At 38.3% G+C, this 13,928-nt stretch overlaps 1 protein-coding gene across 2 annotated transcripts; it reads right to left on the reverse strand.

Moving 5' to 3' along the window:
- Positions 1-2,161: 2,161 nt before the first annotated feature.
- LOC103719819 (DEAD-box ATP-dependent RNA helicase 20-like) lies at positions 2,162-13,743 on the reverse strand. Of its 2 annotated transcripts, none has more exons than XR_005513849.1 (10): positions 13,517-13,743; positions 12,636-13,402; positions 6,951-7,130; positions 6,683-6,844; positions 6,402-6,556; positions 5,185-5,277; positions 4,985-5,070; positions 4,530-4,904; positions 2,864-3,088; positions 2,162-2,754 (listed from the first exon to the last, which is right to left on the reverse strand). XR_005513849.1 is itself a non-coding variant. In XM_008809233.2 (10 exons), exons 1-10 carry the CDS (start codon positions 13,570-13,572, stop codon positions 2,654-2,656), a joined length of 2,052 nt encoding a protein of 683 aa, XP_008807455.2. In that variant the 5' UTR covers positions 13,573-13,742; the 3' UTR covers positions 2,162-2,653. The 2 variants fall into 2 exon arrangements, 1 of the variants encoding a protein (XP_008807455.2); XM_008809233.2 differs by having other exon boundaries at positions 4,678-4,904; positions 13,517-13,742.
- Between the last annotated feature and the right edge of the window lie 185 nt (positions 13,744-13,928).

Below are 13,928 nucleotides of genomic sequence, written 5' to 3' on the forward strand. Positions count from 1 at the left end.
ATTCTATGCATGGCTGAAATATTGATCATCGATCATTGTCACACAAATCTAATGCGACCATCAAGCATTATAAGGGGGTACATAAATTGGAGAAAGTCTAACCTATTATTGAACTACTTTTGAATCGTTGTGGGTTGTTGAGAAGTTCTTAAAACTTTTTTGAGATATAATTATAATTTTTTGTACATTTTTTTATGTGGTCCCTATTAAACAGAAGTTTAAAAAGAAGAGAACTTACAAATAGCTTTAGAAGTAGTTAGAAATAATAAATGAAGCTCTCTAGAACCATGCGTTACGCTCCGCATGGAAAAACCTAATTTATAAAGCACATTATAATCCAAATGTTATAATGAATATTGTTAATGATTATAGTATTATATATATTAGTTATATTTCTTATTAGATTAGCTCTCTCACTGGCTAGATAAATTTTCTATTTTTAGCGATTTGGTTCTATAGCTCCCTACCTTGTCCATATATGATGGATAGACCGTTGGTTGGTTTGTGCTGATGCAACTGTCTATTCATTCATAGTTCCTTATGATACTTCTGTTACATTATGTTATGCGTGCGCAGGTTCCTATCACTATACAGGTGTGTAGAGGTTAGAATGTTAGCCTATTTTGTAGTTAATATGGGTATATGTTATTTGTTATTTCCACAGGTTCACAAGTTCCTATCTAGTCCACCTTGATTGGCATTTGATTAACATATTCTTGAGTTTATTTTTGATGGTTCTATGTGACAAGTTTTGACATCTATGATTCCATAATCATGTTTTGATTTTATTTGTTATATTCCATTACATTTAAGTCATGTTTTAATCATGTTCAAAGTATAATATTTTTTTTTCCGCTGCTACCATGAATGAAACCACATATTCTAAACCAATAATATTCAAATCCTTTACAAGATTATTATCTCTGTATGCTTCATAAGTATATTAATATTTCTTTCAACAAGCGGTTATCAGAAATTATACATGATAATATATGCTCTCCAACTTGGGAGAGCATGCAACATGTTACTGTAACAAGTTTGTTGTAAAAGAGAATGAGATTGGCAAGAGAACAAGTCGTGAGTATTTATAAAAAAACAAAGGTTGTAGAAGGTTAGCCATTGAGGTGGTAGCACGATGGGAAGAGAGCTTTGATTCCACCGGAGTGGCCCTAGTTCGAAACGCGCAGGCGCCGATTAAATATGGAGGCCGCGGAAACTTGCGGCCTGCATCGAATATTTCCTGGTGGAAGGGGAACCCAGTAGGGACTGCTACGCGGGCGAGGTTTGCCTCTCCCCCCTCCTATTGTTTTGATTAAAAAAAAAAAAAAAAAAGAGGTTGTAGAAGGTCCATGTGGAAAGTGGATAGATATCATCAATAATAGCAACATTCAACCCCATGCCCATATTTTATGTTTTTTTGTGAATTTTTTATTTTATTTGTATGAACAAATATAAAAACTCCCATTCATTAAATATAACAATGTAACAATTTTAATCTAGAAGATGTTCATTTGGTATTCATATATAAAGTCAATGCTATATAGAGATAGGATTACACGACTTTCTTCTAAAACGATCACACAAGGAAATAATTATCGCCATAATGACATAATCACAAGGTAGGGAATAATCTTAGCAGTCATTTCGGAGCTGACTGAATCTCGGCGCTTCCAATAGAACCAACCAACAAAACTGGCTGATTTCAGCCAGCTCCCGCCCTCGCCACTTTCAAGCAACCAAATACCAAAAATTCTCAGAAACACAGTTCTCCAGCATTCACTTCACTTCTCAACCAAACCAAACACCTGAAACCTTCAACAAAAAATAACTTCTGCGGAAATGGCCACTTCCCAATTCAACCACTTAGGTGCAACGAAACAGGCCCTTCGTCTGATCCAATGTGCTTACAAGTCTGGGAGGTTGAGTCAAATTTAAGACCAATGAGGATCCACCCAAATGAAGCAATTCAGACTCTGATCTGGGTCAAAAATTCACACAGTGGAACAAATTTCATATAGCACATACATGCTAAGCAATCCTTCCGAAATATTTTTCTAGCTTAGCCAACTCATTCCTACATAACTTGTGATATAAGAAGGCGGATACTTAAAAAGGGCAGCATGATTCTGGCAAAAGCTTTTACAAAAGTAAAAATATAAACTGACTCTGAAACATTTCGAATCTTTTCCTATAATATAATTATTGCCAGAACTCGTTACTCAATTTTGTTTTACAAAAATTATCTTCCAGAGTACAACATAAGCTTAAACAGTCTGCAGCTATCTAAGCAATAATTGCTGCCTAAATTGGTTGTATGAAGGTTTTTGAAGGCGGTATAACAACCTGAAGGAAAAGAAAGGGAAAACATATAACAACAAATTTACTAATCAAGAGCAGGCCCTCTGGTCATGAATGAATCGGACTCGCCTGGGCATGAGAGATTCCCTCTGGGACTCGGAAATCAGAACATTTGTAAATGGTGAACCATACTCTCGGGCAGTAAAACCATTCTTTCATGAAATGATCGTAAAGCAATCATCTCAGCTTACAGTTTGTTTTGGTGCTTTGCACCATTAATCCCTCCAAACAATCATCTCAGCTGTCCCTCGTCAAGATGCACTTATCAATCTCCCTCCAAGTTGTTGAGAAGCACTTACCAAGCCCTTCTCCCTCCAAGTGGAACTGTGTTAGACCCAGATATAAGTGAACGATTGCCATAGCCTCGGCCCCTTGATCGGAAGTTCCCCACAGAACCTTTTAAAAAAGTAGACACATGAAGCAACCGCAGCGAGTTAATTGCAACTTATCCAATATATATTGTTAACTCATGTAAAACCGAAGACAGCTGCTAGAGCATACATACTTCCACCAGCCGATCTAGCCATGGATGCCAATGCTGGAGTTACGCTCTTGCCAGCTTCCTGCAGGATCTTAATAAGATCCCTAGCAAACCTTGCATTTGCATGAGTGAAAAAGGTTAAGGCAGTGCCCTTGGCACCTGCACGACCGGTTCGTCCAATCCTGTGAACATAATCCTCAAGGCTCGTTGGGAAATCATAATTGATCACACACTTTATATCTTTCACATCTGCAACACATGCAACAAAAAAGAGGTCAGAAACAATTCAAATATTAATGAAGCACCAAAAACTCTTTCCTGGAGAATGTCGTATATCAGACTGCCCTCAGCCTGCATCCCTTACTATCGCTAGGTCAAACTAAACATAAATATTTACAACTGTCCTCCCTGCCCTTCACAAAAATTGTTAAGATAAGCATCTGTAAGGTGATGCTTCATGGAGTCGACTGGGCTGCATCAAACTGAACCAACTTTATAAACTGTGGATGGTGGTGATAACTTCATCAACCATGTTACTTAAAAAATGTGGTAAAGTAGGAGACTTGCACTTGCCAATGAAAGCCAAAGTGCAACGACCCTAGCATAAATTGTACCCCACTCTTTACAAATCAAACCACATTTTCTGTTTATGACCATATCCGAACTAAATATGGGAAACTTTTCCAGCAATTTAATAATTCTCCACCATATAAGCAAATCCAGTTCCATGCTTCATGTCCATCTAACATAGGCTGCAACAAAGAGGTACCCAAGCAGAGGTGAACTACAGGACCTACCAGTGAAAAGGTTACAGAACACTTTTCAATCAAGCGGGTAGACCTGTTGGCAGTGATACCAATAAAGTAGGCACAGGTGTTAAGGAACTTGAATGCATTGTTGTTTGACAAGGTAAGCTCTAAACAGATGAACACTTCATCATGGAGAAAATACAAGCGTTCAATAAAACTGTATGTGAAAATAATAGTAATATGCACATGAAAATACTATGGTATTATGGAAATCAGTTATCCCCTCATATGATGATTAAATGCATATTATACAGAACACTTATTTAACACCTACGTATCCAGTAATGTTATGCCCTCTTCAATGTGCAATGGTCATTAACTTTAGAGAAGTGAACTATAGCAAAATGTGTGGAAATGGATATGTACATTCATTTTCAATGAATGTTAACTAGGTAAGTTTTCTTCTAACATGGCACTCCAACCAGGAAGCAACATCACGTGGTTGGGAATATTTTAAGCCTACAAAGCCTAAGTTGTCAAGCAACTGGGTAGCATTTAGAGTCAACACGATGCGAACTATAGCAAAATGAGTGAAAGTGGAGAACATTCATTTTGAATGAATGTAAACTAGGTAAATTTTCTCCTAATATGGCACTCCAAGCAGGAAGCAACATCACATGCTTGGGAATATTTTAAGTCTACAAAGCCTACTTTGTCAAACAATTGGGTAGCTTTAAGTGTCAACACCTTGCTAAAAATGAATGGCAAGGTGTCCCCAAGCATAGGTGATATCAAAATTCATTGAATTACAAGACATGCCAATATAGTCTTGCTCTACCCAATCGTTCCTAACACTGCAAAAGATCAGAAAAAGAAGTGCCCTGGTAACACTGCCGGTGCTCACACTCAGATGAGGTAAACAGATAGAACAAAGCTGCTACCTTTGGCATGATCGCACCTTGTCACACACCAAACCACAAGTTCAGTTCAGTTATCAGAACTGGCCAACAGCCCGCCGACTCGTCATCCTTGAGAACTTGAAGTTAACAATTGAGATTTTTAAGAGGCCTTAAGACAAAGTGGTCCTACCAAGACCACGTGCAGCTACATCAGTGGCAGTCATAATAGGACTCTTGCCACTTTTAAACTCTGCCAGAACCCAGTCTCTTTCAGCTTGGGCTTTATCTCCATGAATAGATAGGGCAGGCCATCCATCCATCCTGAGCTGCCGAGTCACCTGATCACATCCCTTCTTTGTCTCAAGAAATATCAAGATCCGGCTCCCATCCATTAATTCACCCAAGAGTTTTACCAGCCTACAGAAGGACGAGGAGAGAAGTCAATATTAAACATCTTATTGCATTATATAATCTTATAAACAGAAGGTATTCCAAACCTGGGGTATTTTTCATTCTCTGACATGACTTCTACAATTTGGTTTATCGATTGATTGGCTTTCAGATCAGTTGATCCGATGATTATCTGAAACCCAGTTAATGATCATAATGACAACAATTTCCATCACTCAGAAGCATACCTCTAAAACAGCTATGGTTAAAACATCATTCAAGGTATTCCTGTCACTATATTACACACCTTGTAGGGATTATGTAAAAACTGCCTTGCCAAAGATTCTACTTCTCTTGGCCATGTGGCACTCCAATATAGTGTCTGCCTGTCAGGCCGAATCTGGCATTAAAGGAACCATTTACATCAGATTAGTTACGGAAAAGTTTGACAATATAAGTTTGAAAATGAAGCAAAAGAATATGCAAAGCGCTTGTAAACTTCTGAAAAGTTAAAATAGAGGAGATGTTATCATTCACTATAATGAAATGCATTCTGTGCAATGTGTAGGAAGCATATGATCAACAAAAATATAAATCACAACAGCAAACTATTCAAAAGCAAATCCAATATGCATTTAGATTTTAAATACAATTCTTTTTGCTCCATATATGAATTAACAGTCAATATAGAAATAAGAAGCATAAATAATAATCGAGCAGGCCCATTAAAACCTCTGAAATGCTTTGCATAACTGTTAAAAGTACATCCTACTCGCAGGTACCGATGCGTACTAGGCATACTATACCATACAGATACCGAACCGATACGCGGTACAAGTGTCGGTACACCAAACCAACCCCGTACCCGATGTACCAATACCATACTAAGATTTTCAGCTATAAAATCCAATACCGAAATGGCGAACCTTAGTTAAAACAATAGAAGTTTCAGCTTTCAATATTAAATATCATTCTGAAACCTTTCTCAAAAATGAACAGCATACATCCCACAAACAAGCATCCTGCAATAGTATAACTAACATTGACATCAATATAGCAACAAAAGTTTGCCAGAATTATGGAGCATAGGGCCAGAATACAGCAGCAAAGTCTCTGGAGAACTGAAAAACTGCATTGAAAGCAAGGTAAAAACCAGGCAACTAGATAACTCTACGAACATATAACATGGACACTAATTTGTAATTTTATTTTTTCTTGGATAATATTTTGCATTTATTTGCTTCAGCAAATGTGTCAGAGGAATCAACAAATCAGGTATGCCTTCTTATATTGCAGGGTCAACATGTAACACAATTCTTTGGGACTAAAATATACCTGAGAAGCATGTGAAATTCTGAGCAAATTTAACAAATCTTTACTTGTCTAGTATGTGTCGGTCTATCATTAACTTATAGTATAATTTGGCATCTTCAATAGATATGAATAAAATGTAATCATCCAACTAAAAGAAAGATTTAAACCTCGAAACAAAAACAAATTGGAGGAAAAAGAGAAACATCATACTTGGGACAGTATTTTTCTTATCTGAGGCTCAAATCCCATGTCCAGCATGCGATCCGCCTCATCCAGTACAAGGTATGTTACTCTACGTAGGTTTGTATGGCAAGCTTCCAACATATCAATTAGCCGACCAGGTGTTGCAATGACAATTTCAACTCCTACAAGAACCGCAAAAATTAAATTAATATCATATGACCTATGAACTTGAGATCCTTCCAATATCTGAGAGAAGGTCCAATAAATCATGCAGATTTAATGTTTAAAAGTGAAATTCGGAGGTGAACCTCTTTTAAGATCACGAATCTGTGGTCCTTTTGGTGCTCCCCCATAGATGCATGTGCTTCTGGCATTTGAATGTGATCCAAACTTCATGGCTTCCTCTTGAATCTGAACAGCCAGTTCTCTTGTAGGTGCTAGGACCAAAACAATTGGACCTTCACCATAAGCTGCAGCATCCATGATCCGCAGTATGTCACCCCATAAATTCGGAATAAATAAATCATACAGAAATAGTAAGTATTCCCAGCATTTAACTTTAACAAAACAACTAACCCAATCGAGGCTGTGCACTAACATGCACCAATGCAGGCAGCAGATATGCTAATGTCTTTCCAGAACCAGTCTCTGCAATGCCAATTAAATCTCTTCCTTTTAAAGCCATTGGCCACCCCTGAGCTTGAATCGGTGTTGGTTCAATGAAACCACATTTAGCTATCGCCTGTAGAATATTGTCTATCAAAGCAAAACAGATCAATTAGCCTTTTTTTCCAAAAAATGTGATAGATAAAAAACGCACATTGCAATAAACAAAAGTTGAAACCCCGGCATATGAGATATACTCAACTATCACTTGCTTTCCTACTGATCACAAGAATGACCAACAACTTAGTAAGAGTATACAATCTGTGCATTTCAATTGACACAAATTCATAATATGTGCATGTTGATAACACACTTTTACACCCAAGATATGCCATATTGTACCGAACCGGACGGTATGGGACATAGCGTACTGTACTGGTTTGGTACTGGTATATGGTACAAGGACCTACTGACACTCGGTATGCCGAACCGGCCCCTGTACCGGGCATACCAAAACAGTGACAGAGTGGCAATGGTTTGAGGCCTGGTACCAAAATGGTGTACCTTGTTTTCACCATCCACTAACCATGTGTACTAGCTTAAAAAGAATCTTCATCTGAGATTGAGCAGCTCATTCAACTAACAACTTTAAGAATCATCGCAATCGACTATAGCAGTCCAAGAAATTATAGACAAGAACAAAAGAAAGGGAATAAACAAACTTGTAAAGTTTTTTTCCCTCAATGTCATTAAAAAGCCAAGGCATCACATATGCATGTACTGATAAAGGTTTAGCCCAATAAACATGATGTGCTTACACGCATATACATGAGGTTGTCATTACCTTACCCAGAGCTGATATGCATGTACTTACATACATATGCACGTACAAATGTATGCATGTGCATATGTATGTAACTCTCTCTCTCTACAAATATAGATTAACTCTGAAGATTCCTTTTCCAATAGGAAGTATTCTAAAATAAATAGCTTCATAAATTTTTCCAATGCTGTTCAAATTTCAAGATGATTTATATCATCAGTTCAAAAAATGCCAAGACGAGCCTGTACGACCAATAACATACCATTTCAGCACGAAACCAACACTCGTACGAGTATCAAGATGCCAAAGCAAGTGTATTGGTACATACCGGCCACACTAGTCGATACTAATGATTTTCATTTTTTTGGAATATGTCATTTTCAATATGTATAATCGACAACGCTACCGTACTGATGCCCTAACATTCCCATGAGCCTGACATCAGTATTTAAAACTTTGATTTATAAAATGGTTGATATTCTAGGACTGGACCAAGACCAATCAAGACTACGTTAAAATATACATTAACATTCATAGGAAATCTATTGTGCTGATAAAGGATCAGCATATTATTTAACATATTTATCTATCTACCTATATATATATGTACATATAAATAGAGAGAGAGAGAGAGAGGGAGTGATTGACTCTAAAGTTTCCTTTTCTGCAAGGAACTATTTTAACCTAATAGCTTCATAATTTTTTCCAATGCTGTTCAAATTTTGAGATGGTTTTTATATATAGTATATAGGGCTACATCATGTCATGATTTTGTATCTAAACCAAACCCATTAGCGGATTGAGTCAAGTTAGGTCAGGTCCATGGAACGGATTTTAGACCCAATGGATCATTTGGGTCAGGTCAAGATCAAGTACGAACTGTACCCAACCCGGTCGGGTCAAGTTTGCTGTTTGAATTAAGCATCTAGCTATCCTTTTATGCCAAAAATATAATAATTTATAATTAAAGATAAAATTACTTTAAAAAAAATTAAATAAAACAAAAAAGAGCAAACTTATATAAACTTGAATTTTCATCCAAAAAATTTTAATCCATCCAAGTAATTAATCATCCTTAAATTCAAAACTTGATTCTTAATATATATATATATATATATATATATATATATATATATATATATATATATATTGATATAATTGAAAGTATTATAAAACAAATAATGAAATATCAATGTGCACACATAATCTAAGTGAAAATAGATAAGAGGAGATGTAGTTGTTGAGATAAAAATGGGGAATTAGCTTAAATAAGAGTCCATTTAATGAACTGGAAAAGATATGTAAACGAGGAGATTTATATGATTCAGGTTTTTGAAATGCGGGGATTAGGTTTGGATCAAGTTGGGCCATTTTTTTGCTTAACAACATTAGACCCAGATGACATACAAAACGGTTAAAGTCAGGTCAAGTTGAAAAATACTGGACTCAGACTTGTCCCAGAATTTAGATCGGTTCCAATTTTTGAACCTAACCGAACCCACGAGTCTTCAAATACGAATCAAACCGAGTCTAATCAGGTCGGGTCATTGGTTGACCCAACCAATGTGCAACCCAAATTGTATATAGTAGCTTGCATAGTTGATATACCATTATATGGACCAAGACCTATCAAGACCAGTTTTTACCATACCGCCCCAAATCGGCAACCGTTTCATACCAGATCGAAACCGGTATGAAAATACTATTAAAGTAGGTACAGACTCCATACCAACCCGTACCGAGATATATCAAGATGTACCGAGATGAACTGCGGTCTATGCTGACCCATACCACCTAGTTTCAAGCAGTATTGTGATTAAAAAAATGAAGAAAAAAAAAATCAAGAGTTGTCTCGATACAAGGTGTGTACTATATCATACTGATCTGTACCGTATCGAATCGATAAGGTATCAATACAATACTTGGTACCAAGATAGCGGACCTTGATCAAGACTATCTTAATAATATACATTGACATACATGGAAAATCTATCATCGCGATAGAAGATTGGCATATTATTTAACATATGGTATGAACATGCCATTTCTTTGAACCTAGCTAAAATTTAAGAGTTCTCAATCTCTAATAGTGTGATATTAGAGGCATTTTAGAGATAAGAGAAAACTATAAAAAAAACTTGGAAAAAATATTTGTTTGAACACGGAAAGGTGCCTCACAAAAATAACTCTACGTAGGATGGTGCACATGCATACAGGAAACTCTTAAGTTTATTTAAATTGTATTTGAACTATTTAGATTTTCAGATACAGAGCTATGAAGCCAAGACTGCCATAAAGTATTATATCCTCAAAATGTATCCACTATGCATTAATGCAGGAATCAAGTACTTACATGGCGCTATTAAAAAGTGAAGAACATAGAGATTATAATTAATTGAAAAGTAGCTTAGTTCCCTCACAAACAATTGAACGAATTATTTATGTTTAAAGAAATGTTGTTGATCAAGGTACTCACCTAACTAGTGCTCAAAAGGCAGAAGGCGCAATATATTTGTTATTCTGCAATGTCATGATGACTTCTTCATTTCTGATAATATAGCGCAGCAAAAATGGTATGTGAGGTTATCAAATAACCTGCACATGAGATAGCAAAAGCTTCCTACTTTTTGGAACTTAAAAGAATAGAAGAATGTGATCTTCAGGTTCAAAAAGAGCTGGGCATTCATTCTCCTACTCCTTTCTATGTCTCCTCTCATGGAAAATGGGTAGTCGGACTTAGAATTTGCTTATTCAATCTCTTGTCCAGATTAATCTCTCACTCCACCAGGGCGGTTAGCTTTCGCGAAGCAAGCAGGAGTCAGTTCATCAAAGTGATACACTAGCCATCACCATCATTTGTATCATTCTTTATGGTAAATCGAGTCACAAAGTCGCTTTAGATTCATACATTTCAGACACATCAAGTCGAATAAATTTGCTTCCTCAATCACATATCTCTACTCCACTTTCTTTAGTAATTCAATCTTTTAAAGTTCTAGACACTTAGTGGTTTGCTATCCAAATAACCTTGCTGAGAATTATATACAAATGACAAACAGCATTGTCTTGATGAAATACAATATATTGTAACAATGCTTTTCTTGCATCCACTATGGATGCTGCATATGGAAAAGCACAGTCAAGCACCCTTTTTAAGGAAAAAACAAATGCACTACCCCATTTTTGAGGTCAGCAATGCATTACCTTTATGACTCGGTGCTTTAAAGGAAGAAATGACATCTGGTCACCACAAGAACTTAACCAAACATAGTTTTGACCAAAATGCCTTGGCATTTGAAAGATGCAAGCATATAAGATCTATTGTGGAAACCACAACTCTTGTATATGTGCATTAGTAAAACCAAACGAGTTGAATACCATTTTCGTACATATTATGCTATACTCCTGAATAGAGCCCGAGAATCCAAGAGATAAATTCATAAAACACATGACACAAGCTAAAACCAAGAGAGAACCATTTGCTTCTCTTAGACCATCAAGCACAGGATTTCAAGCAAGAAAAAAATCCATAAAATCAGAAGAAAAACTGGAAAACCAGAAGAAGAAAAAGCAATCTAGAGTGGTAGGAGTGAGAAAAAGCTATAATACGAAGCTTGGAAAGGAAGTGTCAACTATATATAAGCTATCTCCCTTTCCCCTTTTCCGAACAGACCTGTGAAGGTCATCAGGTTGATGGCACCAAAGCAGTTCACACATGTTTTTAAAATTAGAAGTTCTGTAGTGACCCAACCTGCTGAAGCTTGCAAATAGGGTCTATCTTGATCATGTTCAGCTTAACCAAGCTCACCAACATGCACAACTTGGTATTTAAATATGGAAGCTATGATGAATCTTCTGAAAAAGATACTATTGTCAGAAAAGTTCCAATAATGAAGATTAAATTGGATAAGAAATTCATGACATATTAGCATGTTTTTTAAATGGGAAATTCGTGAACACCTCTAGTCTAACTCAATATTAGCTTAACATGGGTTTGATCGATCAACAATACAGAGCCCAAGCATATCATCTAAAACTTAAAGTTATAGCCAAGTTGAACTTGAGTTGGCCCAGCAATATAACAAACCAAGTTGAAAGCTTGCTACCCGAGGCTCAGTTCAACTACCATGGTGAAAATATAATTATCAGAGTAGAGACATAATTACCTTGATGGTGATACAATCATTTATGTATCCATGAAAAAAGATATTAGGGAGCAAGGGAGAAATTATGACAGAGAAAGCTCTGTCCTCCAAAAAACAAAGGAACTGAGCTACTTTTGCAATTTAGTACATTAAAGGATTGAAGGAAAAGAACTCCTTCACTCCCTAAATCAATCACTTTACTGAGTAGACACAACAGGCTAATCTGCATTTGGAAGGTGCAGGATGCAGTAGTGTTAACATGGAAGGTGGAAGCCAAATTCATCAGATATTTTTTCCATGGAGACATATCTGGATGAATGGCAACTTAGCTAGAGGTCATACCTTACATAATTAACAGACGAGAGCAAGAGATACAATGGCACTTGGATATGGAGGGACTGAACGCAGTGATATCAAATGTCATTAGACAACAAGAAAAAAAACTGCAGTGAATTAGCTAGCACTAAAGAACTGTCCATTGTCAGTTGGTTTTCGAAACGCGTGGCTATTATTTTACCTCTTCTCGTGATCATTTGTTTCACTGGCAATATTTGGTACCTTAACACAAGGATAGCCCACAGTGGGATAAATATAAACCACATTTACTACAAAACATCTACAAATGGCTGCCATAGATAAAATTTTGACAGTGCAAGAAGTGAAAAATTTAAAAGAACTAGCACATACCCGGGAAGTTGGCCTCATGAAAGAACCTAATGGGCTTGGGAACATCACGACCTTCAACCGTTATCTCCCGGCTCTTCCGATAAAGCATGGCATCCTGCTCGGACATGGCCTGCACCGCAGGGCTCTCCACATAGAAGTTCTTCTCGAAAGGGTTGAGGTCACGAAAATCCTGTTTCGGAAGAGAAAGCTTGTCAAGGTCATCCCTTGGCTTCCCAAAGTCTCTACCACCGCTGCCGCCAAGCCGACCACCCCCACGACCACCATTGAATCCCCTCCCACCACCACCCCCACGCCCACCTTCGAATCCCCTACCCCTTCCAACCCCACGGCCACCAAAATCTTGGCCTCTCCCACCTCCCCTTCCACCGCCATCTCCACTTCCGCCTGTCCTCGCCGAATCAAACCCTCGTCCCCTTCCAGACCTGCCACCACGGTAACCCCCAGAAAGCCTACCTCCTCCTGCTCCTCCCCGGCCTCCTCTCCCAGCATCGAATCCTCTTCTCCCACCACCACGGCCTCCAAAGTCGCCGCCGCCTCCACCAGATGCAAATTGGGACGGCGTCAAACCAGTGGCGAAATTGCCACCGCCCATGGAAGCGCCGATGCCGCCTCCTCTACCGGCGGCAAAATCCGGGCCAGGAGGGGGCATGAAGGGCGCGGATCCGCCGCGGCCGGCCATAGAGGATACGCCAAGGCCCACGCCTGCCATAGAGACAGCAGGCGACGGCGCCAGCGCGCCATTCAGCTGCGGCGGCCGCATTAAATCGCTGCCATCACCAAAAACAAGAGAAGGAAAGCGATCAGACGAAGAATAACAAGAAAACAGCGAAACAATCTGATTTTTCATGGTTTTCGAGACGAGAGAAGAAGGGGATGATTACCTTCGCCTCTCCCTGTAGGAGCTCGGATCGGCGTAGCGGACGTCGAAAGGATTCATCTTTAACGCCAAGAAATGAAAAGGGGTTTCCTTTCCGGCCTCCCTCTCGATTGTGCGCGGATTCCCTTTCTTGGAGAGAGAGCGCTAGGGTTTTTCTCGGCCCGTCTCTAATTTCGAACTACGGCTGCCTCATTTTATAAAGAGACGTGCATCCGGCTCCCTCTGAGGCACCGGTTTCCTTCTACCGTTCCCATTCAAGACAATTCCTATGCGGACGTCCTTATAGTCATAACGGTACGGTAATCCTTTTTTTGTTGGGCGTGTGGGTGCAGTCAAGACTTCAAGTCTTCAGAGGACTTGGTTTTTATGCGAAGAGAGTGATAGATGGACATAATTCTTTCCATAAAGTACTCTGT

Source organism: Phoenix dactylifera, chromosome 11, assembly GCF_009389715.1.
Source record: "Phoenix dactylifera cultivar Barhee BC4 chromosome 11, palm_55x_up_171113_PBpolish2nd_filt_p, whole genome shotgun sequence".
Lineage (NCBI taxonomy): Eukaryota > Viridiplantae > Streptophyta > Magnoliopsida > Arecales > Arecaceae > Phoenix > Phoenix dactylifera.